We start from the raw sequence: 24,048 nt of genomic DNA on the forward strand, positions 1-24,048 counted from the left end.
GGGCCCGAGGAGGAATACATCACTCAGAGATGCAATAAATCCACAAGAGGCGCGACAGGACGCTTCAGTGTTGGGATGCTGGAGAAGGAATCACCACTTAGATCAGTGGGAGAGCTGTGCTTCACATCTGCCACAGAGTTATGAAGCAAAATCCCTCCCATGACAAGTCTGCTTATATCAAGGTGACGCTGAGCTGACACGAGCTCTGCTTCCAACTGACTCTCAACTCTCCCTGCACTTCATCACTGACATCTTCATCACTTCTTGGCCGTCCGAGTGAGCAAAGTTTGAGATGAAGGAAGGAGAGGGGAGAGAAATAGAGAGAGGAAGTGAGAGGAGTAATTGTCAGTAAGCCTCTGTAATTCATCTTCTGCCCGAGTTTTCTCATTATCCTCACAGGCTGTTAGGAATCAGGAACATCTGCAAACTCCTGGGGACGAGTCCCGCAGTAATAACCCTTAATAACACCAGTGAAATAAAACAGGAATTACAACAGAAAACAGAGACATTCTAAGTCTGGCCTGCGAGACACACATTGACTGTAGATCTCACTTGAAAAAGAGATTCTCGACTCAATGTGACTTCCTAGTGAAATAAACCGTCAATATCCCTTTATCGACCAGAGAGACGTGCTTTACTGTTAAGGCTTCATACTACAACTACATTTAAGTTTATGAGATACACAATTCTAAAACAGTGAAACATAAGTAAACATAAGTATAATAGCAAACATAGAAGAACGGGAGCATGGAGGTGCGGAGGGGGGGGCGATGATGGAGCATGCAATGGTGGCATCCCATAGAATGTGATGTTCTTAAAGGAAAATTTCACCCATGAAGCTGGAAATTTGTAATCTTTAATCAACAAATCATTTTGTTTTGTTTCTGCTTCTAATTTGATATTTTCTTGTGTTTCTCTGCCATGCAATTTAACCCTCGTCGTCGTTGACGTCAAACAAAAAAAAAAAAGAAAAAAGAAAAGGTGGCACAGTATAAACAGATAGCCCCCTTAGCTTTTAAAGACTGGGGCATGTCTGCAATTACAACCATGCTCCTTTTTTTAAAGCGCAATTAGATATCTGGCTGCAATTGTTCAGGTTTAATGAAGCAGCTGTGAGACACTGATACCTCTGCCTCTGGGTCTTTTTCTTTTTCTTAACATACATACACTGATCTCGGGATGCCAACCCCACGGCGTCCGCGATGGCTCCCCTGTGAGTTTGCACATTACGGGGGGAAACTGCACACTGGCTATTTAGTCGTATTGAATATTGCCTTTATTACTCTGTAATGCTGTTTCTTAGAGGGGTTTTTGCCCTGGAAATGATAGCAGAGGTGGGGTAAGTGGATGACAACACTTAAATGTAATCAAACGGTCTGTTACCCTGAGCAGAGATATGGATTGTGTCCATTTAAACACTGTCGGACACATTTTGGCTGAAATAATTGAGATTAGTTTTGTCGTTCTTAGACATTTCGAGGCATAAATGTCACACGCGATATCGTCGGTGGGTGATTTTTTCCTTTACATGTGACTGATGGAGGGTTTAATGTTTGGGATGCCAGCAGAAGAGAAGTGACAAGTTGAGGGATGTGGAAATGAAAATTGTTCATACTCATTTTGAGCTGTAGTGGTTGTGCTCGGCGCATTGGGGGGATCCTTGCTCGGGCCGTCTACTTGTAAGTCCTTATTCTGGCTGCTGTCAGGGGCTTTGACTGCGTCACTCTGGCTCTGAGTGCCATCGGCTTTGGCGGAGGGTGAGCTGACTGGCTCTGAGACAGGGGGCACTGGGTTGGGAACTTTAGGGGCGTCGCTCAGGTCGACCAGGGGCCCGACGTCAGGTTGGGAGTTAGGTTTTTGCGGGGAGGACGTGGGAGGGGCTGCTGTGGTTGGGCTGGAGACGCTGGTGGTTAGCGTGGTGCTCTCACTAACAGGGCTGCTGTGTGCCGTGCTAAAGCTCTCAGGGACTGAGTTAGTAGCAGTGCAGGGAGGCAAGTTTACCGCCACGGAGGCGGCGTCTGCAGCCGCAGCAGGCCTGTTTGGTAGGGGAGGAGCGGGGACAACAGACGAGGGAGGAGAGGGTCGGAGGGGCGGGGAGTGAACACAAGGGGGAAGTGTATAGAGCCGCCAGGAAAGCGAGGGAGAGAAAGAAAGAGAGCGATAAAGGGGAAGAGGGAGAGTGCATATCAGGGCATAAACAAGGCAGAGTGAGTGCTACAGTGCTGCATTGGAAAAAAAATAATAAACTCTACACACAACAAAATGTTAGCAACGAAATATTTGTGGAGGGGTAAACAGAAAAATAATAAAACAATAAAGTGCACAAAGCAGGAGGGAGGCTGATATAATAAGAAAGAGGAGAAGTTCGAGTCTGAGATCACTTTTTCAGAAGTAGATATTTAATGGTCTTTTTATTTTCTAATGACGTTCTTCCAGACAGGTTTAAGTGTCATTTCTAACTTGGGGGACACATTTACAAGGCGTACACAGAGATGTGATTTGATTCTGAGGTTATTGCTATGGAATTACATCGCAATATGTCAGATTATTGCTGAATTTTATTTGATAAAAGAATATTTTTGCTCATCCAGTGATTAGATTTGACAGGTTAAAGTGTGGGACACGCCGGGCTGTGTTCTCGGCCTACTTACTCGGGTTCCGTCAAAGGCGTGGTCTCGTTGGGCTCGGTTGGAGACCCTCCCTCTTGGTTCGCCACGTTCTCTTCCTCAGTTCTCACCTCAACAATCGGCTCTTTGGACTCGTCTTTCCTGTTGGCGAGACGACGACAGCTGACAGTTAAAAGGGGGCGAACCTTGCTGACTTTTCCTTCTGCAGACAGGTCACGGTGGAGCTCAGTGATACAGTGAGGTCAGACAGGCGTATGACGGTGATATCGTACGCTAACGCGGTGACACTCCTGCACCGCCCCCCACCTCCAGCGTGTGACAGGAGGATCTATTTAAGGATGCATGCTGGTGATCAGCGGCATTGTACAACAAATGTGATTTGTCCCCGTGTAGAAACATGCAAACACAGTGGCTGTCAAACCCTCTCTCATTCTTTCATTCCAACATCTAAACATCCTCCACCTGCATCCACCTGCAGGCGCCGACTGTAGCTTTTCCCCTGGGGCGAGTTTTTGTCTTTTATCATCACGGCGCTCCGCGATCACGCGGTGCTTTAATGTGCTGGCGTGCCGAGGGTGACATGTTTAGACATCAACTCATCGCGCATCATCATCACGGCTCACTCTTAATAAATCTCTTTCATGTGAGCTGTTTGGGTTTAAATATTTATTTGTTGTGCTGTTTCTTGCGAGGTGCGCGGCTGGAATGATGATGGCAGACTGTGATATTGAACGGAATATTAGATCAAACAAAGGCCAACATTGTAAAACAACAGCAAAAGCCTCATTAAATCACTTTTATGTATTCATTGCAGGTATTTCTCCACTTATATGTCACAATATTATATTATTATCAACCTTTAACAGACATACAGCAACACTGGTGTCCATTTTAGATCACCTAATGATATTTAATTGTATATTAACCACCAACTCCTCAGGAAAAACACATTTATTATCTGTGCGCTGTTAGGTGTTGGGTTCACCAGAGCAGCGTGGAAAAGGAACGCACTTAAACAAGTGTTTCTTTTTCCTCTCATAGCGATTACTCAAAAAAAAAACCCCGACTCAATTTCCGTGTAATCTCACGGAGCGACAGATGAAGGGAAAACAATTTCCAGGAATCCAGGCAGATCCAGGAAATTGATTTTCATCTTTCTTTAACATGGCAATATGTGAGCCTTGGCTGAGCTACCCCTCCTCACCATATTGCATGACTTGCAAAACTCCGGCTGTAACATTTTACCTAAAAAAAGCTGTGCTCTGCTGTGATCATTGAGGATTCAAGCAAACCAGACAAGGACTGACTATGTCACATGCAATTCTTTCAAATGTGATTGTAGGAAACAGTGACAGTGCCCCTGCTGCGAGCAGATCTCTTCACACGCACATCACGATTCACCCCAGCTTCAAAAACAACCTTACATCATTCATCATCAACCCTGAGAGGACGCCGACTTACGTGAACGCCGCCTTGCCCTCCTCGATGTCCTTGCTCTTGGCTCCGGGTCCGGCCTTCCCGCAGACGTTCACGGCGATGCACATGAGGAGTCCACACTTGTTGAGGAAGTAGCACGTGACGTCGATGCCGACCAGCAGCAGGAAGAAGACGGCGATGAGGATGCCCACGATGGCGCCGGTGCTCAGGCCCGAGACGCTGCCCATGGCGTCTGGAGGACAAGGACAGGGACAGAAGATGCGCAAGCAAAACAGGCAAGAAAAGGGAGGAGGAGGAGGAGGAGGAGGAGGAGGAGGAGATCAGTTTAAAAAAGAGATGTAACATGAAGGAAAGGGGAAAGAATGGAAGATAGAGAGAAAGAGAGACAGATAATGACGATGATGAATGGTTGTTATAAGCTTTTAATAAACTGCTTCAAGTTTCAGTTGACAAGGACTTATTCTTTTCAGAGCGACGTATGACAGAGTCACAATAAAACCTTCATGATACCAACTCAATGTGACAACTATTCAAAGATATACATGGACCGATGAACAGTTATTTAGAAACATTTCACAATTACATGGCAATCCATTAGGGCACATTTCAGTCCTTTATTTATCTTCTAGAATTTGTACTCGGGGTCATTTCTTCAATGTTTTTTTTGTTTTTTTTTTTTAGTTGCAACCCAAAGAACATAGAAGTTAAACAAGGTTATCTCAGCAGCTCTTTATCTCTTCATATGCAGTTTGTGTTTAATTCGCCTTTGAGGGCAAAGAGCGTGAAGATGATCCTACAAACACAAATGCACATGCAGTTAACAGAATAAACAGGATTTGAGGGTCCAGGGCAGTTCATCTCAGCTTTGCATTTTTGAGAATAGCTTCCTTTAGCTCTCTCCACACATTCTGGCATTTGATGAGATTATGTATAAATCCCGGCTAATAACATAACAGCTGAATTTCCATCTTTGCATTCAAGCTGTAAGGTGCAGTTTTTTTGGAAGGAATGAAGGAATGAGATCCAAACAAAGGAACGAACAACCTCAGTCGGGTTCAGAAGTTTTAACAAATGCTTATTCACTCTTGATGAGAAGCAATCCATTTGAACACAAGCTACTTACCGCAACAGAGTGGAAACCTTGGTGTTTCAGTGCTTACTCGCGCTGTGCTCAGCGGATACGTGACCCTGACAAATGTGGTTATATATCTATAATCATATCAGTGGAGGTAGCGGCGGCGGCATGTTTTATCACATCTCCGTGAATCTGTGAAATCGTCTGACACATGCATGCGTGTCGTTTACACTCTGCTCCCTGCGTGGGTGACGTCTGTTGTGCTGTTGCTACGACACCGGTGGCAACACAAGGAAATCATATCCAGAGTTTTCTTGGCTCTTATGTTTTATGGTACACTGTTAAGACTGAGAGGGACAATTAGTACTTCTCAGTTAAGTAATAAGAAAATAGAAGAAACAACTTCCATTTCCCCGGGGGAGTGAATGGCATCAGGCGAAATCTGCCTCACCTTCTCCTCGTATATATATATCTCAGTCCCTTTAGAGACAGCGTGATATGCAGCCCCCATATCAAGTGGCAACCTTGAAGTTGTCACATGAAAGAAGATGAAGGGACAGCATCAAGGCGGAGCCAGATGCAGACGAGGCTTTAAAATGTGCCTTCATAATCACTCTCATGTTATATGCATTTATGGTATATATAACACAAACTCACTTCTGTGGGGCACGTGCAGGGCAAAGCCTCCATGAAATGCTTCAGCTGCCCCCGATAAATATTCCTAGGACATTCCTAGGCCATGTTTGGATCATCCTCAGTGATCTGATCATATGTGGGCAGTCCCTGGGAATCCCAGCTCTACTCGCGCTGCTGTAACATGTAATACTCATTTTACCCTTAGAAAAATGGAATCATGTTATGATCATTGCAAAACCAGGGTGCTGATAAGTGTAATGAGAGGACATGAGCTGCGGGAATGTGGCCACATGTGTCCCCAAACCGTCTCTCAATGTGTTTTCTGTAATCAGATTAGAGTGTTCAGACTAGTTGATGATCAGATCACTTTGGATGGTTCTGAGCAGGCTTCAAAAAACCCACTCCTGGAGTATTAGTGGCCAAAAATGATCCATAATATCACTGCACATTGTCTTTAAAATATAAATACAACCACCATAATACAAGCATATTAAATCATAATAAGCGCTCTGCTCTTTTGTGTTGCTCTATTTCTCGAGAGAAGAATCTCGACAGACAAACGCCGGTGAACTTAATATCTATTGAACCATTCAGGCTTTCAGTGCATCCACTATATAAGTTAGTCATGAGGCGGAGAAGAGAGAGGTCACCGCTCGCAAGTGTTTTTGAAGCGTTCTTGAGCAGAATGTGAGCACTTTACAGTGTGAGAGCCATTTCTCAGTCAGTGGCGACCAATTATATCCACATACCCGGCAGGCGCATTAAAAAGGGTTTGGAGCAGCTCCTGACAAATCCTGTATGTTTGCCGTTTGGAAGGCAGTCGCATACACTGATGAATTAATCAATTAATAAAACACACGCGTGGCATGTTCAGTCAAATGATGGACTTTGGGTTTCTGTGCCCATTTACGTGATTTATTGTTGCTGTCAGTTTAAAGCCCTGGCTTGGGTTATTTACATCCTGCCATTAATTTTTCATTAGTCCAGTTTATGTCATTTATTTACAATTGGCATAAAATTGCCAGACTTTTACGAGTTGACAAGTGCCGCCTGAATGCGCCATTAAACACGTGGCGGACACAAATTAGGGCAAATAATGGCCACAATCGACCCGGCCGTTGACGCGGATCCTGTAAACGTGGCTCTCTCGGCGTGACGCCGCGGAACAGACTTTAAACTGAACGACGATTGTACATGTTTGTGTTCACCGCACTCGTGTCAATTCAACACCGTACTGTACACACGGCCCTTAATTTTCTTTGATGGCTGTAATCAAAGTGGCAGGAGGGTGCCAGCTGTGTGTACTTATACGTAGGTGACTGAAGTGGAGCAGTCAACACTTGTATTTCCGCCGCTGCCCGTTGCTTCATTTGCATTTTAACAGGCACAATAAATCATGTGGCATGTGTTCAGGGCCGGGGGCTGGGGAGGGTTGTCACTGAACGCTCACCGAGAGAGAGAGAGAGAGAGAGAAAGCACAAATCTCTGTGTCAGGATGGACTTCACAAACATTTCTCTTTACAGGCTTGTCAGGTACAGTACTGAGGCAGTTCCCCCCAGAAGACTGCTGATAACAGGCTGCATGTGATAAGCCTCAATTCCACGGGAAGAAAAAAACCCCAAACACGTTTGCCTGGAAATCAATAGCTAGTTACAGCTTGTACGGCGACAAACTCCCACATTTGAGAGTGACTACAATGATAGAAAAACCTGCACATTGGCAGTTCATTTGCATGTCATTATAACCCTGGAATCTCTGTTAATTCCTTAAAATCTGCCTCACTCATTTATAGACTTTCGCGGCGGATGTGAAACGCATTTGGAGTCTTATTCAACTCAATTCTAAAGGTGCTAAAGCCATGTTTGTTATTTTGTTGTCTTGAGTTGTGTGCATTTTGCTCGATTTTACCTTTTTGTTCCTTCTGCACGTTTTTTTTTTTTTCATTGATCTTATTTTGTACCATCTGCTGCTATTTTTAGCCGCCTCAGAAACACAATTTCATTTGGATGTGCATTGTAACAATGAAAACGTGTAAGTATACATTCATTTCATTTTATGCCTCTGATACGTTACATGCCATGTTGTATGTCCTGCTGGTGTTATCCCTCCCAATTAGTATAATAATTTTATTTATTTATTTATTATTGTGTGTTTCTTGTTTTATCGCAATAGTTTTCACTCGTTTAACTGTACTGTACTCTAATAAAGGCTCTGTAAAACAAATCAAACGCAGCCAAACCTTGAATTAAACTGTTCATGAAGCCGAAGACGCCGTGGTAAAGGCATCTTTGACACCACACAGTGAGGCAACACTTGTTTTTCTCCACAGAGACTGGGAAACAAACAAAAAATAAATAAAAAATCAAAGGATCGTTGTCTATGCGCTGAAGTGCAGCGAGGATTAATTGGATACACTGCAGCAACAAACCCCCCCCCCACCGTGTGTTTGGCACAGCAGACATGTACAGTATATTGCAGAAAGGAGAGGACTGTTGATTTCAGTTACACATGATGTGTCACATGTTAAATGTGATGTTTTCAGAAACTATATCACCGACGCTTGCATGCATTTAATCTTGTACTTATCATTTATTACTGTCTGCTTATTATTCGGCTGCCGTGGCACAAATAATTTCACCCTTGGAGGAGGAAAATAAAGTGACATTCTTCTTCTAAACCCTCACTGGGGACTGCAGCAAACTATGAAATCGCTTCCACTGTGTTTGCGCGACGCATCCACTCGTCCCCGCCGAGGCATCATAATCATCATCACCACGGCGCCGGTCGTAAAAGCTATTAATTATAGATTCATAAACAGAAAAAAACCCACATTTGTTAAAACGAAGGGTGAGCAAAATGAATTCCTTTCTTCACTCCTCATCACCACATGAATCAAACTATGACTTGAGCCGTGATTTTCTGTCTGCACTTGATCAAAGTAAAACATGTTATTAATGTATAATGTCGTTCATATTTTAAATGACTGGGAAACACTTTTCAGTTCAGTTTTCCAGTTTTTAATCTCTGGCTTTCGCAGTGATGCCATTTCCAAGTGTCTGACTCCTCCATCAGAGCTCGGCCACAGTGTGGCACTGCACCCACATTAACACACACACAAACTTCACGTGTGTGTGTGTGTGTGTGTGGGGGGGGGGGGGGGGGGTGATGCTGAGAACAGACTCCATCTTTGACTGATTAAGATTTTTGCAGATTCCTCGTGCAGGAAGGAGCGCGTGTGGCTGGAGGGAATTTCAGACGATTAAATGAATATTTCAGTCACTGGTGAGGCAACAGGCATCACAAACTAATGAGTGCACTGGCACCAGCAACTCGCTTTCACACAGCGGCTGAATGCAGTGAGGGGAAAGAAAAATATACCCCTGTACTCTGTGCATTTAAAAAATGCAGCGACAATCGGAGACGATTGCTGTCGCCTTTCGTATTGTTTTATGCCTTTGCTTTGTGCAAACTGATTTAGTCACAACAGCGAATATGATGTCTCATCATCTGACTGCGAACGCCCAAACACAATATGACACATTTGCGTATCAAATAACAGTGGGGGAGTATTTGTTTATAGAAAAATACAACATGATAGCACGGGTGATCCAGGGGGTTAAAGGGGTCAAAGGGGGGTACAGTGAAAAGCAAATCAAACGCCCCTTTCTTCAACAACACTCCAAAACACAGTGATACCAAACCACAACTGGAATGTACCAGCCTACAACATAAACATATCATTTGGAGATCTAATAATGCTGCTGCAGCAGGTCCAGCTCACTTTTTTAAGCTCAAATTCTGTTCTTTAACTTTTCCATTTCACAAATTCCACCACTATGAAACTAATACACAATGACCTTATGAGCTTGTAGCGCTGAACAGACAAGTAAACCATTTTTCTGCAGCGACAACTTCTCATTTTGGTTTTTCCCTTTTTCTTTCTCCTACTCCCACCTGAAGCATATGTGCAGCTCACAGTGAACAAAGAAAACCGTTGACAAAATTAAAACGACGACTTCGGTGGGAACGAGTTATGTGACATTGTCGTCATCTAACTCGATAACTTTTTATTTTATTTTGTCAGGGTTTCCATCTCCACTAAATAGCTGATCGTAAAATGTAAGGAGGGTCTAAAAGAATGTACTTTTCTCTTGGCCCTAACCCTGTCGCAGTGCCCCTACCTGTCGCTTCATTATTGCTGATTTGAGCTTAAATAATAGCATCCAAGACCAAGACCACTTTACCATTTAAACAAATTGGAGGGTGATCTCAGTCTATTGGACCGCACAGAAAATCTCATTAATCACATCCCGCTGACTAACTGAGAAAGTGTTTGGGGCCCTGTGTGGAAAGAAACTAAATCTTAAATTCCCCGAGAACACCAGCCGCTCCCCCGTTACTCTGCATGCAGTGGGTGAGTGCACCACTTGCCTCGGGGAGGAGAGGAATTCCTTTTATATGCAACGCAAGTCTGGTGCGAGCATTTAGATGAAGACCCTGATTAGTAAAAATGAAAAGCACTTAGCACTGATCAGCACCACCATTACTCAGCACGCACTGATGAACATCGCGAGGGACCAACGAGTGACAAAGTGCACCTCAAGGGTGCCGTAAACACTTATTATCTTTGTGACAGAGCCTAGTGGAGATGGAGCAGCCGTGCCAAGGATAATAAACTGGAAGAATTCAAGTCTCATCTTGATCCCAGCCAAGGAAAGGAGGGGAGGGGGCAGAAGGCCAGAGCTTACAGAGAGAAACTGGCCTAAGCAACTACCGAAAGGTAAGAAAAAATACTGTATTTATATAATATTTTTTGCCTCTTGAGATTATCCTGCCCTCAGGGGTGCGCGCCGGTTATTTGGCGCTCGTACATCCTGAGACACATGCAGAGAGCCTCGTGAGATACATTCACCGAGAAGCACCCGCTCCTAAGACCCCTGTAAGGGTTTCAAATTAAAGGGAGGAAACCTTTGACATTTTGCTCGTGAAACTGCTCGAAGTGCCCTTTGCAACCGGCGAACATTACTTCAAATGAGCCTCGGCGTGTTTCAAATAGAAAGAGCCATGAAAACATGTCTGATAAGCAAGTGGCAACAGAAATGCCGCCGCTTTCAGTAAACAGCAAAGGACGGTGCTATATTTCTACACCACGCTAAAATACAAAAACATCGAATTTGCACCATAATATTTGCAGCACATTGTAATTTTGGGTGACACTGAGCTGACATTTTCTTGATGAATTAATGATAAGTGGCCACAGAAGCACATATGAGGATTGGTCCTTGTTCTTTACAGCTGCAGTGCATAACTGTTGGTGATTCGTTTTTGTTGTCGTTGATGGAAATGACGTGAAATCATTTGTAAGTTCATCTGAAAACGGGCTCTGTCAAAAGTGAGGGAGCGTTTGCGTGTGTACAGCAGCAGAGCAGAAGTGGTCGGGGACAAGTGTTGAACTATTGGGTTTTTTAAGCGGATATTTCTTTTGTGTTTTATGCCATTTCACTTTACTCATAAAACAAATCACTACCTGGGCGTCTCACAGGAATGTATCCGGGCGACACCAGATCTTTTTCCTTGACATTTGTTTTTATTAATAGTAGAGAAAAGAATCACATCTGTCTGATTACTGAAAATGTATCAATGCTTTATTAATTCTCTCACATGGAACTGTTGCTGATCATGGCTGTGAGCGATGTGACTCTCTTCATTTACGCTTTGCATTCCCCTCACCTCTCATGACTCCACGGCAATTTAAACACAAGTGTGCGAGCAGACTCAGAATTGAGGGCTTCGGACCACATGTACTTTGCTTTTGATGATAAGATGATAAAAATACGACTTTATAAAAGAAATAAACAAAAAATAATTCTAGGCTTTTTTTTTGTTTGCTTTCCACAAAGACTGCCATCCCAAGAAAAACAACAGAATTGGTGGATTGATGAGACACTGCACGTTTACATTTAACAAAGGAAAACCCTACACTAGTAGTTATGCAAAGGTGGAACTAGTTTGCCATCAAGCCACAAAACTGCACAGGGTGAAACAATAGGTTAGAAATCACCTATAGTCAACGACCCATATGTTGTTATAACAATGATAAGGACTTTTTCCCCCTTTTTGCTTCCAGATCAAGTCATTTGGTTTAGTCTTAAACCAACTAGGACTAAACTAAAAAGGCTTTGAATGACATCCAGTCAGAAAACCAATTAGGAAGCAACACATGTTTGTGCTAATTCTGCATGAACATTGAAGATGCCGATTTCAAACGTAATTTTAGCTTTTTGCCCCTTTTTCACTAGGTTGGAGTTGCAAATTTGATTTCTATCTAATCGCAATTGCATATTAAAGTGTTGTTTATAATCAGATTGGAAAAACGTTAGCATCCATATGTTATATATATATATGTTTATATATATACATATATATGTATATATATCTCTATATATATATATCTCTATATATATACATATATATGTATATATATAGAGAGGATCTAGTAGGTTTCTTTGCGAGACTTCTTCTATGTAGCTTATTTCTCTTTTGTAAGTCGCTAAATGCTTTGATGTAAATGTGTAAACGAGCTCTTCATCAATTCTGGCTTGTAATCTTCTCGCCAACATCTGGGTTTAACAGTCCCGTGGTGTAATGCCACGCTGAATGCAGAATACAGACAATTTTGTTAAAGCTCTGGAGAGAAAGAAAGGAGAGGCGGGCCTGAAATTCGCTTCATAATCCAGGGCCATGAAAAGTCAGTACAAGACAGCACTGTGTCACACACACACACACACACACACACACATCGGCGTATATGTACAATAGAACAGCTTTTTTCAAGAAAACAAAAAGAAAAAAGACATTTTATTTCAACCCTACAATGGTTACATGGAAATACACTAATATGTACTTACAAAAATGTCTCAGAGGATAAAATAATTTCACATTATTGAAAATGAGTTGGTTTTTTGTTTTTTTTTAGTGTTTAACAGCTGTGGCATTTACGTGTTTTTAGACATTAATCCTCCACTTTCAGGTAAAAAGAGAACATGACAGTCGAAATAACAGCTGGATTCTTGTCGACCAGTTTGAAAAGAGTATGTACACTTTCACAAAACATGATTAGTTTGTATCTGCATGACCCTCTGACCCTCTGCTCACAAGGCGGTTACATAACAATGTACTTGATAGTGAGTGGAATATGCAATCTTGACGTTATTACGTGTCCTTGGAAAAAAAAAGAAATACTTCGAGCATCATCTATATTAATTTTTCTCTGCGTGTGTTATCTTTCCTCATTTTTGTACGCCGGGACTTTTCAAGCTCGCGTCCAAATAACAGATATCAGGCACAGCATTTTCACTCAATACTGCGTTAACACATTCATAATGCTCGACCGGGGGGGGGGTGTGGGCTGTGGGCGGAGCTTCAAAGCAGCTGCATAGCACATTTATGAACACTGGGTCATGCCTTGTGTCAGCTCTCATGCAGTTCTCATGCTAGTACGTCATTTGAGACAACAATTTTGACGATGTGTCTCGGTAATTGGTCATAAATTCCAAAATAAAAATCTCTTTTGCAATTGCCATTTCTGGCTGGAACACTGTAGACACTGGAAAACAGTGCGCGGTAATCATTATTGTACGTATCACCCCTCTTCAGATGACATTTAAGGCATTATGAATGTGCTAACTATCTAAAACAAAGCAGCAACACTGTTGTTTTTTGTTTTTGTTTTTTTTTTTACATTAGATGTCAAAGGAGCACCCATGTCCGAGTTGTAACAGCAACACAACCTTCTGATAAGTTTGCCCTTTCTGTTTCTATTCGTTTTTATTGACATGAAAAATAATGAGACAAAATTATCAACAGAATCTAAATCCCCAAAAGTTGAGAATGATGCGTGTACTGAGCACCCTGTAATAACATCATGAAACCAATGTCTTGACTCGTCATCTTTTTTCTTTTTTTTTTTTTTCTTGTGTGTGACTGCACAAGGGTCAAAAGGCATAGAAAGCAAAGGGGGGGGTCTGCGGCCCAAAGATTTCACAGGCTCAGACGTTCCTCTTTCTCCTCGAAACAAAATCAGTTTATGAGAGCCAGTGTGCGGCGAGCATGGACAGCAGGAGAGCTGCCAGACTGTGCGTGACACATTGGCAACCGAGGGTGGCTGCGGTCGTCGGCCAGCAGCGCACATACATGTCAATATCCACACAGAGTGATAAGCAGGAGGTGGGACACGGACACAGACAGACATAAGAACAAGGGCACAAAGAGAGAAAGAAATTTGTGTGTATGGCAATGTCATGGTCCACAGGTGCCCAAGAAGACCACGCAGGGAGAAGAAAGAAAGGGGGGGAAAAGAGGGGGAGAGATAGAGAAATAGGTCAGAAATACAGAAATGCAAATCTGAAAGGTTATCAGAGACTCAACTGAGGGGATTACAAAAGGGGGGACGTCTAAGTTTGAGGATCAAAGCAAAAAAGAAGTCATAGCATGTTAGTAGAACGGCAAGCGACGGGGGGTGAAAGGTCAGAGAGACGGAGGTCGATGAGGAATGGAGATGGGAGGGGGAAGACCACTCACACAACACACTGCAGTCGCTGCGGCCTCGTCGTCGCGCCGACGTTTCATACAAACAAACAGGGAGGGTTTTTTTTAATCGGTCATGGTGCAGATCAGACACATGACAACCCGGATGTGAGGACACATCCGTGGGACTCCAGCTATTATCTCTCATTGGTGATGGCCAGTGGTGTAAGGCCAGGTACGAGTCCTTTATGTAAACACTATAGACACAATGAGGTGTTGGCAAAAACACATGATTCCTATTTCCAATTAGTGGCCTCTCTGTAAGCCTGCAGAGTAATGATGCTGCACTGGTTTCGCTGGTGCAGCATCAAATACTGACTTGCTGTGCAGAAGCAGCAGCAGCGCGACACGGGCGTTCAGTCATTTACACAGACAAATGACTTGTTGTGTAAATTTGAAAATATCACTTTTTGCAACTTTGCGGAATCATTAATCAGAGATGTTTCCTCATTACACTTATCACGCAGCAATCTGGCCGGCGTCTGTTTAAAAAAAACACACGTGCGGCCGCAGATCGCTGGGATATAAATGACCTTTTCTGAGAGACACGGTTGGGAAAAAACAGGGATTTGTCACATTCATCAAACGCACATTTTAATAAAGGAGAGTCAAAGCAGAAGTGGCAGTGGCTCTGTTGTGATCACACTGTTATTAACCACTATAAGTAATGTGCACATGTTGGAAAAGGGAGATTATTTACGCCTTTTACACCACTGGTCATGGCAGAAAGAAAGGCCCATGCAAAACCACACAACCAAAACAGAAGCTGGTTATGAAGGTCAATCATATGACATGGATGACAATATGATACCATGTTATAACAACTGCCAAAGTTAATAGCTTTGTTTTTAACTCCAAACGTCGACCTGAGCTGGGGAGACATGGATGGATCAGTCATCAATACCGGCTACTTTTGTTCCCATATACGCCCATTTACACTAATGTGTGGAATTTGGGCACATGGGAGTGGTTTGCTCTCTGCAAATACAGCTGAACAGCATTAAAGCTGTTCTGCAAGTCTGAGGCATGCAAATGCCGCCCAGCTGTATCTGCAGAGAATTACACAAAGCAAAGGTTTTTTTTTTTATTTTTTTTTTTTAAAGACTTAAACCAATCATTTTCTCCCTAAGAAGATTTAGTGTAATACTGACTCCTGCGCTCCAAAACTTATTGAAATCAATTCATGGTGGTTTTCTATGTGACAGGTTTCGGGGCATGTATTTGAAAAATGAAAAAGCAAAACAGGGGAGAGTAAACAAAATCAGAACTACATTCACAATTTGCATCACGGCGCCAATTTAGCTGAGAGAGAGAGAGACGGAATAAATTTACACCGGCGCAGCTGTTGTAGGCTGACGTGACTCAAAAACAGCTGTGAAAGCTTCTGAAATTAAATGCAGATGTTGTAACTAAAAATAAACCCATGTGTACCGAAGTGAGGGAGGAGGGAAAAAAACTGCAGCAACTTGGAAGAAGTACAAAAAAAAAAATCAAAACAACACTAAATGAAAGTAATTATGGAAATGAAAAGGAGGATTGACTTGTGAACTTCTGCTCTGGTCGTATTATGAGTGATCCAAACCTCCCACTGCTACATGGCTGTTGCCCAGCAAGCGCATGAGAAATAACTGGTTTGTTTATGTGCCATGCATTGGCAGTCGTAGCCTTTTTAGGGTCTCCAGTTAAGAACACATGGAATTAATCCAGCTGGAAGTAGCACCATGCAAAGTCTGTCACGGGCTGCGTCCCCACCCGACTATAGGCCACACACGGAATCTGGTGGTCAGTCATTGACCTTCAACGGTCAGATCCGAGACTAAACCCGATCATGGACAACGTGATGTGACGTGCAGTCAATGAGGGAATAATGAGGGAATAAGGATGGGGAAAAGTAATGAGATACAATAAAATATAATGCTGTGAATGTTTTTACTGCATTCTGCTTACTAGGATTTCATTTTTAAATGGGAAACGGTAAAAGTAAAAACAAATAACTTGGGTCATAATTTAGTATTTGAGGCAATTACCTGATAAAGTGAGAAGCCAGTGTCCTAAATGTCTACATAGAAAATAAATCTAATTATTGTGTTCATCTGTAAATTGCACTTCTCAAAGTCGGACAAACACGCTTTTTAAAAAAAAAAAAAAAAATAATAATAAAAAAAAAAATATATATATATATATATATATATATATATATATATCGCACTTATGACTAGCACTTCATAGTTTGATTTACTTGAAGCTCTTACTTACTTCTAGCTCTTATTGGTACCCAAATGTTTAAATGCACTTATTGTAAGTCGCTTTGGATAAAAGCGTCTGCTAAATGACATGTAATAATGTAATAATAATGTGATTGGGAGTCCAGTTAATACTGCATGTACCTGCAGTCGGACCTGACATTGGCCCGTTTGCTCTGCGCCTGTGTTATTATTCCCATCTTCGCCTTAAACACAGAAATAATAGAAGAATCCAGTAAACACACACAAAAAAAGAAGATAACGACGGCAAAAACATGGCGAAATTTCAGGCAGGTGCGTTTGTTTTGGACCGCCAAGGAGGTAGATTTCATCTGACACAGAAGCCACAAGCTGAACCGGGAACAGCCTAAGACTCAGAAGCGCCACAGCGCCACCTAGCACAGCAATAAATCTATTCCCTACAACTGTAGCTGGACTTAACTCTGACTCTTTCATTCTTCCATTCCACGACTCTTTTGAGGTCACAGCTGACGGTATTGTTTTTTTTAACCAGAAATTTGCTTTATTACTTTCTGCAGACTTTCCTAACCCTTTCCCGTGACTCTCGGCCCCAGACCCATTTGTCGAGGGAGTAAATGTTTAGTAACAAGTCACAAATATGTTTAAAGAGACGCCTACTAATCTCCGGAAACAGCTGGGTGCTGGAAGTCTTTAGCATACATTATTCTAACAGGAGGAAAGTGCATTTGTTGGAGACTATTTCCAGACACAGATTAGTTTTGGGAATTAGGGTTATTATTACGCTACCGTAAGCTTTAGCAGCTTCATTTATTTTCTGTCTTTCTTTCAGATACTGCGAGTGTCGTTTATTCTCGGGACTCCATGTGTTGGAAACACGCGTCGGTGAAAGTTTACATTTATAAACTTTGTCAGCCACGGGGCAGCGGCTGCGTGGCCTAATCTGCGCTATCTTGAACGTATGCGAGTCTTCATTAGTGCCACCATGGTTTTTAAGGTTGTTCCAATGGGGGAGAGAAAAGAAATGGAACCCAACTGAAACAAACGACCTGATAATGGATGGAAACAAAGGGTAACACTTTATACGAGGTACCGTTACACTTCCTGTCGGAGATGACCCAGGGTGCTTCAAAATGATTAATTTTGGATTATATTCATGAAGGCACTTGAGTTAAGGACGTTTTATTACATATATCTAAACATAATCTGAAGTGCGTCTTTGTTCTTCTACCATTGAATCAGCGCCTTCATTATCTTGAAATGAGGGTCTGTTCATAGCAGTGAAGGTGGAGAAAGTATGTACAACATCCTCTCTTACTTTTAACAGCAGTTATTAGGAAGTCACTGGGGGAAAAGACCCATTTTTGACCACGTTGTGGATGATGCAGAATACAACACTAGTAAGTGCTTTTTAAATAATTAACTATGAGCCAATAAACTCCCTCTGCGCATACGAGTCAGTGTACCTTGAAATAAAGTGTTACTGAGGAAAGACGGGATGAGACAGAGAGAACACCTTGTTTTTCCACACAGAAAGAGACAAGAACGACCTTTGACCTCTTATAACACGGGAGGTCAGGAATAGTGCAATGGGGAGGCAGCCCGTGTTAAAAAAAAAAGAAAAAAAAGAAAGTGCACCTCACACACAGCAACAGCACAAAGACGGACCGTGACCACCTGGGTAGAAACGTGTTTGGTATTAACTGGCCAAAATGCTCCGGGTCTGACTGATATCTGCTCTGACTTTATTGCTCACTGAACCTGAGCAGTAAAACAGCTGCCTTTACGGGAGCTGGAGAAGAGCGGCAGAGGTTTTATTTGCAGCAGAGCATCAGGGAGGAGGGGGAGAGAAAAAATAAATATACTTTATATGTGGATGTTGTCGTTTTTGTTGATCGAGTGAGCACATGGTGTTACAACATGCAAATAAGGGGCTTGTGTATGCGGGGAAATAAAGGATCCAGTGGAGGAGAACTGGAAACAACTGGAGATAAGAAGGTTTTAGCAACAAGCAAGGGCTAAATAGAAATAAACTTAAGTGCATGATGGCACTGGAAGACTACATCTACATCTTCCTTTTCTTTTACAGTAGTTTTTGCATCAATTAAAAACTGTGTGACAGAGTTTGTGCTCTTGTCACACTGCGTTCTGAGGCGACGTCGATATTACCCAGTTTTGTTTATAACACACTTTTGTCCTACCTCATATGCTTCACTTTTCAAACTATCAGGCTGTGGCCATTTATTATATCTGGTTTCTGACTTCATCTCAAATATGAGCCGTGAAAGTCTCATAACAGCTTAGTTTTCACCGTGTCCAAACAACAATCAGACACAGATAAGTTCTGATAGTGAAGCAGTGAAACTCTTTGGATGCAGATCATTTTGATTATCTAAAAAAAAAAAACAACCACTGTTTTCAAATTAAAATATGATAGTATTGTGGTGTTTCTAATATTTCCCTTTATTTACCGACCGCTAACACTATGCACCTGCGTTACACGATAGACAGAGACAGAGGATTCATGTCAGACCCTAAAGCCAGCAAGCTGTGAATAAGCACCTAATAACATGGAACCCCTCCCGGTCACAGTGGACGCCTTTGTACACTGATGTGTGAGGATGCTCAGGGTGGGATTATGGGGAAAAGTACCTGGGATGGTAGTGGGCTCTGTGGCTGTTCTGAAGGAGAGGATTCCCGGGTCAGACCTGCCCTGCTGATTTTCTGCCACCACGTGCACCTCGTACTCTGTGTCCCAGTCCAGGCCGAAAAGCACCACATACTCACTGCCGTGAGGCAGGCGGATCTCGGGCTTCCAGTCGGATACGTGCTTCTGAGGAAGGAGAGCGACGGGGCAAACATTACAACTGGGCGACAAAGTGAGATTGGGGTCATTCTACTGCAGGGAAGAGTCGTTCAAGATCATTTGAGAACGACCCCATTTTTCAGGCTGTTTGCCGCAGATAAGACGAGTGAATTGTTGATGCCCTAACACACTGCACAAGCAGAGTTCACAGCATAATTCTCAGTGCTGCTTGTACAGCCACAGATTATCTCGGCCCGAGGAAATTCGCAGCACGAATCTGTGATGTGAGAAAGAGCGGCGAAATGGACAGCGATTTGATTTACGCGGAAGTCGACAACAATCGTACGCAACTAGTTCCAATTTGAGATCATATGAAAGGTTGTGTGGTTGTGCGATAACAAAACCAGGAGTTCGCCTGGATATATAGGAGGAAACGACATTTACAGATTTACAAATTTATATTTGCTGATCAGTGACTATTCATCTATTTCCATACCAAGCACAAATAATGAATACCCTGCCAAGACCCCCTGAGCTGTAATTTACATTATGTAGGTAAATAACTTGAGAATATTTCACCCACCCATAGGTTTACGGCTTTTTTGTGTCATCAAACACTCACACACACACACACACAGACACAGTCAGCATTCACTGGTAAGAAGCCAGTGTGTAAACATGGATTAGTGCTCGATCTGTCAAAACACTAATCCTTTCTGTCGACAACGTCCCCAAAGAAAACTATTCACTTTAACTTAGAAGAAGAACAACAAATACACACACACACAGACAGAAAACACTGCGGTTTGAAAGTAAAGTCCCAACTTTTGTCAGTTGGGGAATGTGATTACATTTCAGAGGGTGCAAAATATGACAATTGTGCTTTGGGAGTTGTTTTCCCTGTCTGTAGCTATTGTATGAACTGGTAAGAAAAACACAAAACCTGCAGAAAAACCAAGTGACCAAGGTTGCCCAGCACAGTATACTCACAGCCTTGTATTTGACCAGGTAATGTTTAATGGGTGAGCCGCCGTCGTCCTGTTTGATCCAGTTGACCATAAGAGAATTGCCCCTGTTATGGACCTTGGCCTCTAGTTTTGGGGCAGTGGGTTCCCCTACACAGAACAAACCAAGAAAAATCAGGATTAGTACGTTCTTTTACACAAACATGCGTCTCCTTGACACGTGTCTAACGTTGTTAATGCGCTGCCGTCTTCAAGGTTGAATTACTGACTGGTTTGACTTTTGAGATTGATTGCCAGTGCAACCTATGGGGTTTAGAGAAGATTGCTTTTCTTAAAAAAACAAACAAAAAAAAAACTGGAAAGAACATGAAAATCAGGGGACATTGCAGATGTGGAGATCGCAGCCTTAATCGCAGTATGTTAAAGACTGTCTTTTGCTGGCCTGATACAACAGAGGTTTTTGTGCTGCCGTGTGGATCTGCTGAGCTACACCACAGTATCTTATAATCAAATACATGTCTTGTGATACCATGTGTTAACTGCTCGCAGACTCCCCTCGATGACACACTAACGTAGCCTTCCTTTCGTGTGTTACATTTCAATCGATACTCCAACCACACCCATCTTTTGATGATCAATCTCTCAGCGTCTGCCGCGTTGAGCGCCGGCCGTAAACGGTTTTACGGCTTCAAGGACTGACAGGTGAGTTGTGTACCTATCTGTGCTTTTTTGAAAAATGCTGGCGCTCGAAACGTTCTGGACAAACAGTATGGACAAGGGAGAGGGTGAATGGATAAATCTGCTTCTATGGACATTTTGATACTTGTCACGGAAAGTTTGCAAAGTTTATACATATATATATATATATAAATAAAGGTCAGGTTGGATGAATGAGTCTGACACTGACGCAAAAGACGGATGTTTGTTTCCTTTTTTCTGCCAATAGTAGTTTCTTTTCAAGCTGAAAGAGGCAGTTTAATGCCTTTAAACTTGTCATTATGGTGTTAAAACTGATTGAACAGCATAATGGCAAGAGAGAAACAACACAATCTGTGTTTATATTGATCTGCACCGCAGCGAGCGACGCTCTCACTGTCTTATTCTCTTTTGCCACCGGGACAGGGTTTTCCCGGAAAAAAAAAAAAATGACAACCCGATTTAGGCCACATGGGAATTGCATTATGTTCTCAGCCTCACCTGGAAAGAACAATTGTTTTTGTGTTATTTCTCAACACAGTCTCAGTCAAAGACAATACACATGGCCCACTGAAGGCTAAGCTTTTCTATCCCTCTGCAGAAGAAGACGTGTCTCTGAAAATGGCAGCCACTCAAGGGATTCTGGTTTAGGGAGCAGATGTTATATGGTACGAGGGTGGGGTGAGTGTTCGTCTGCATAAACCCAGACTAAACCTTGCACCCCTCTATTTTGACTCCACATGGACCGTAGTTACATCATCCCTGTAACACTTTCCAGGCCACTTGGTGGCTCTTGATTTGGTCTGAAGTGACAATGGAAGAGTAACCATGGAAACCTGCTCCAGGTTATATGAGGTCTGCTGGTACCCATCAATGAATAAGGAATACAAGGAAACACAAATGAGGGGGAACTCCTGGTGAGAAATCAGTGCTGCTGAGTGGAATGTGAGACTGACTGCGTCCACGCGAGGGGAAGGCAAGACTGATGCCGACCCAGCAGAAGTGCGGACTCGTACGGACATGCAGAAATGTAAAGCGGCTCTCCTCAGACGGGGAGCGCGGAAAATACGACCTGGCTGTTCAAAGACACATTTTTTGTGTTCCCTCTCTCCTTATGATCTTATAAATGGCAACATTTTCAAATAAATGATGACAAATATTTGAGTTTGAGTGAGCCTGAAAACCTTTTGAGTCGAGGAAGTACTCGGAGGACAGAAAAAAAGTATCACCTGTCACTATCCTCTCCTGCTGCCATTGCAAAGTCTCACGCCGCAGACGCTGTCATATTGTTTGGGGATGTTTTATCCTCAACTGTCGCACCACATCATCTTCTTACTGTAGTTGTTTTAAACGCTGCACTGACCACAGTCATTTCTTGCCCTCACGCTGTCCTCTCAGTTAAAGTCAATCCTTGTCAAACCCATCCGTCATCAGTTCAATCAGCCTCATACAGAGACAAATAAACAATCGTAGAGACAGTCGACAGCTGGAACCTACAGCGACTCACTGTTGCATATCAGGCCAGCAGTTTGACAGTATTTGATTATCAAAGAGAGATATCGGGTGGTGTATTCCTTTAAGGGCAGCTCGAGGGAAAGAGCAGCGAGCGGCGTGTCCGCCTCAAAACCACTGACTGAGGTGTTGTTCTCCTTGACGCTCCTCATTATCTGCTCTGTCCCCCTGAGTAATGACTGCGAGGTCGCTGGATAATGAGCTTGTAAGCCTTGATTGGATATGTTGCTCTATTACTTTTAATAACGTTTACATAATCTTGTGGGGAGGAGAGAGTCAAGGTGTTTTGTTTGTTGGCTTTTGTCATGCTACTGTAAGGTCTGCCTGGGAGGAGACGACCAACCCGGAGTCATCAATTAGGTACATGGAGGCTACACGCTGTTAGCCTTGTTGTTTTCTTATTAAACCAACTATCACATCACGTCTAAGCCTTTTTCCCCGCCTCCATGACAACAAGCCCACGATAATACAGTTTTAACTGTATCGTATTTAACTTTGTGACAAAGTGAGACAAATATTTGAGCATTTCAAACATCGTTATCGGTGGTTTTTCATGAATATGCATGAAGGCACTTTCTCTTCATTGTCTGCCTGAGAGTGACAGATGAATAAAACCGTTAGTAACAGCTGCAAAGACACAGCGGCACACAGTGCGGGGTTATTGTTAAAGAGCATCATTCTGGGTTAGGTGAACATTTCTGAGGAGAGAGAGAGACGGGGGTTAGATATGAGATGCTCCACCATGCAGGCTGGAAACTGTGGGTGTCGCTGCAGCAGTGGCAACAGGTGACCTCACTTTCACGCGATCGAGGAGGGACAGTCCCCCGAAGTCGTCTTCAGCATTTACTGACAGCTAAGTGGTCAAATTTTGAAGGTAATCACAGTTTTGACACCAAATATACTTCACACCTGATTTAAAATCACAAAAAAAATACTGAATAAAGCCCAGCTGGATTTTTCTGATCAAACACTGTTCTTTTCTGTGTGACCTGGAGTGAAGGGGGAGACAGAGACACATGCAAACAGGAACGACACTTCCATCGAGTAACACCAGAGCAATGAGAGGGACAGTGCGACGACAGAGAGGAAACAAACTTGCATGCTGCAGTAAATGCCATGCTGTGAGTCCAATCATTAAAACACTCCTGACTACTGTAAACATTTGGAGAAAAGTAGGAAAAAGAACTACTGTGTGGGTCCTAATGCGTGCAATGCAGTCGTTGGCTCTTTGTGAGGCTGTTCTTGCGTTGTGATCGTAGACTGGTATTTAAAATAAAATGTACATGAAATTATAATGAAATCCTTATACTGTCAAATCTTCGACAGTATAATGAAGATGGCAAAACAAATCGGATCAGAATGTGAAGAAAAAGGCACATAAGGGGAAACAATATGTTGTTTTTGCCTTTCTAACTTGTGTTTACAATTGAAATGTATATATATATACACCTCAGCTCAAGCAGCACATGAACACGTGTGTCATTG

General features: G+C 42.7%; 1 protein-coding gene across 10 annotated transcripts in view; it reads right to left on the reverse strand.

Moving 5' to 3' along the window:
* ncam1a (neural cell adhesion molecule 1a) overlaps window positions 1–24,048 on the reverse strand; it is a 219,453-nt gene that overhangs the window by 5,948 nt on the left and 189,457 nt on the right. For 5 of the 10 annotated variants that reach the window (XM_058628359.1, XM_058628357.1, XM_058628361.1 and 2 more), the window contains 5 exons: window positions 20,381–20,505; window positions 19,237–19,417; window positions 4,089–4,296; window positions 2,652–2,768; window positions 1,616–2,035 (listed from right to left, as the gene is read on the reverse strand). In XM_058628359.1, the coding sequence (XP_058484342.1) occupies window positions 1,616–2,035; window positions 2,652–2,768; window positions 4,089–4,296; window positions 19,237–19,417; window positions 20,381–20,505 (1,051 nt within the window). Of the gene's footprint in view, window positions 1–1,615; window positions 2,036–2,651; window positions 2,769–4,088; window positions 4,297–12,617; window positions 13,941–19,236; window positions 19,418–20,380; window positions 20,506–24,048 lie in introns of those variants that run through there. The other 5 variants (XM_058628365.1, XM_058628366.1, XM_058628367.1 and 2 more) reach the window with 2 other exon arrangements.

The sequence above is a fragment of the Solea solea genome, chromosome 4 (assembly GCF_958295425.1).
Source record: "Solea solea chromosome 4, fSolSol10.1, whole genome shotgun sequence".
NCBI classification, from domain to species: domain Eukaryota; kingdom Metazoa; phylum Chordata; class Actinopteri; order Pleuronectiformes; family Soleidae; genus Solea; species Solea solea.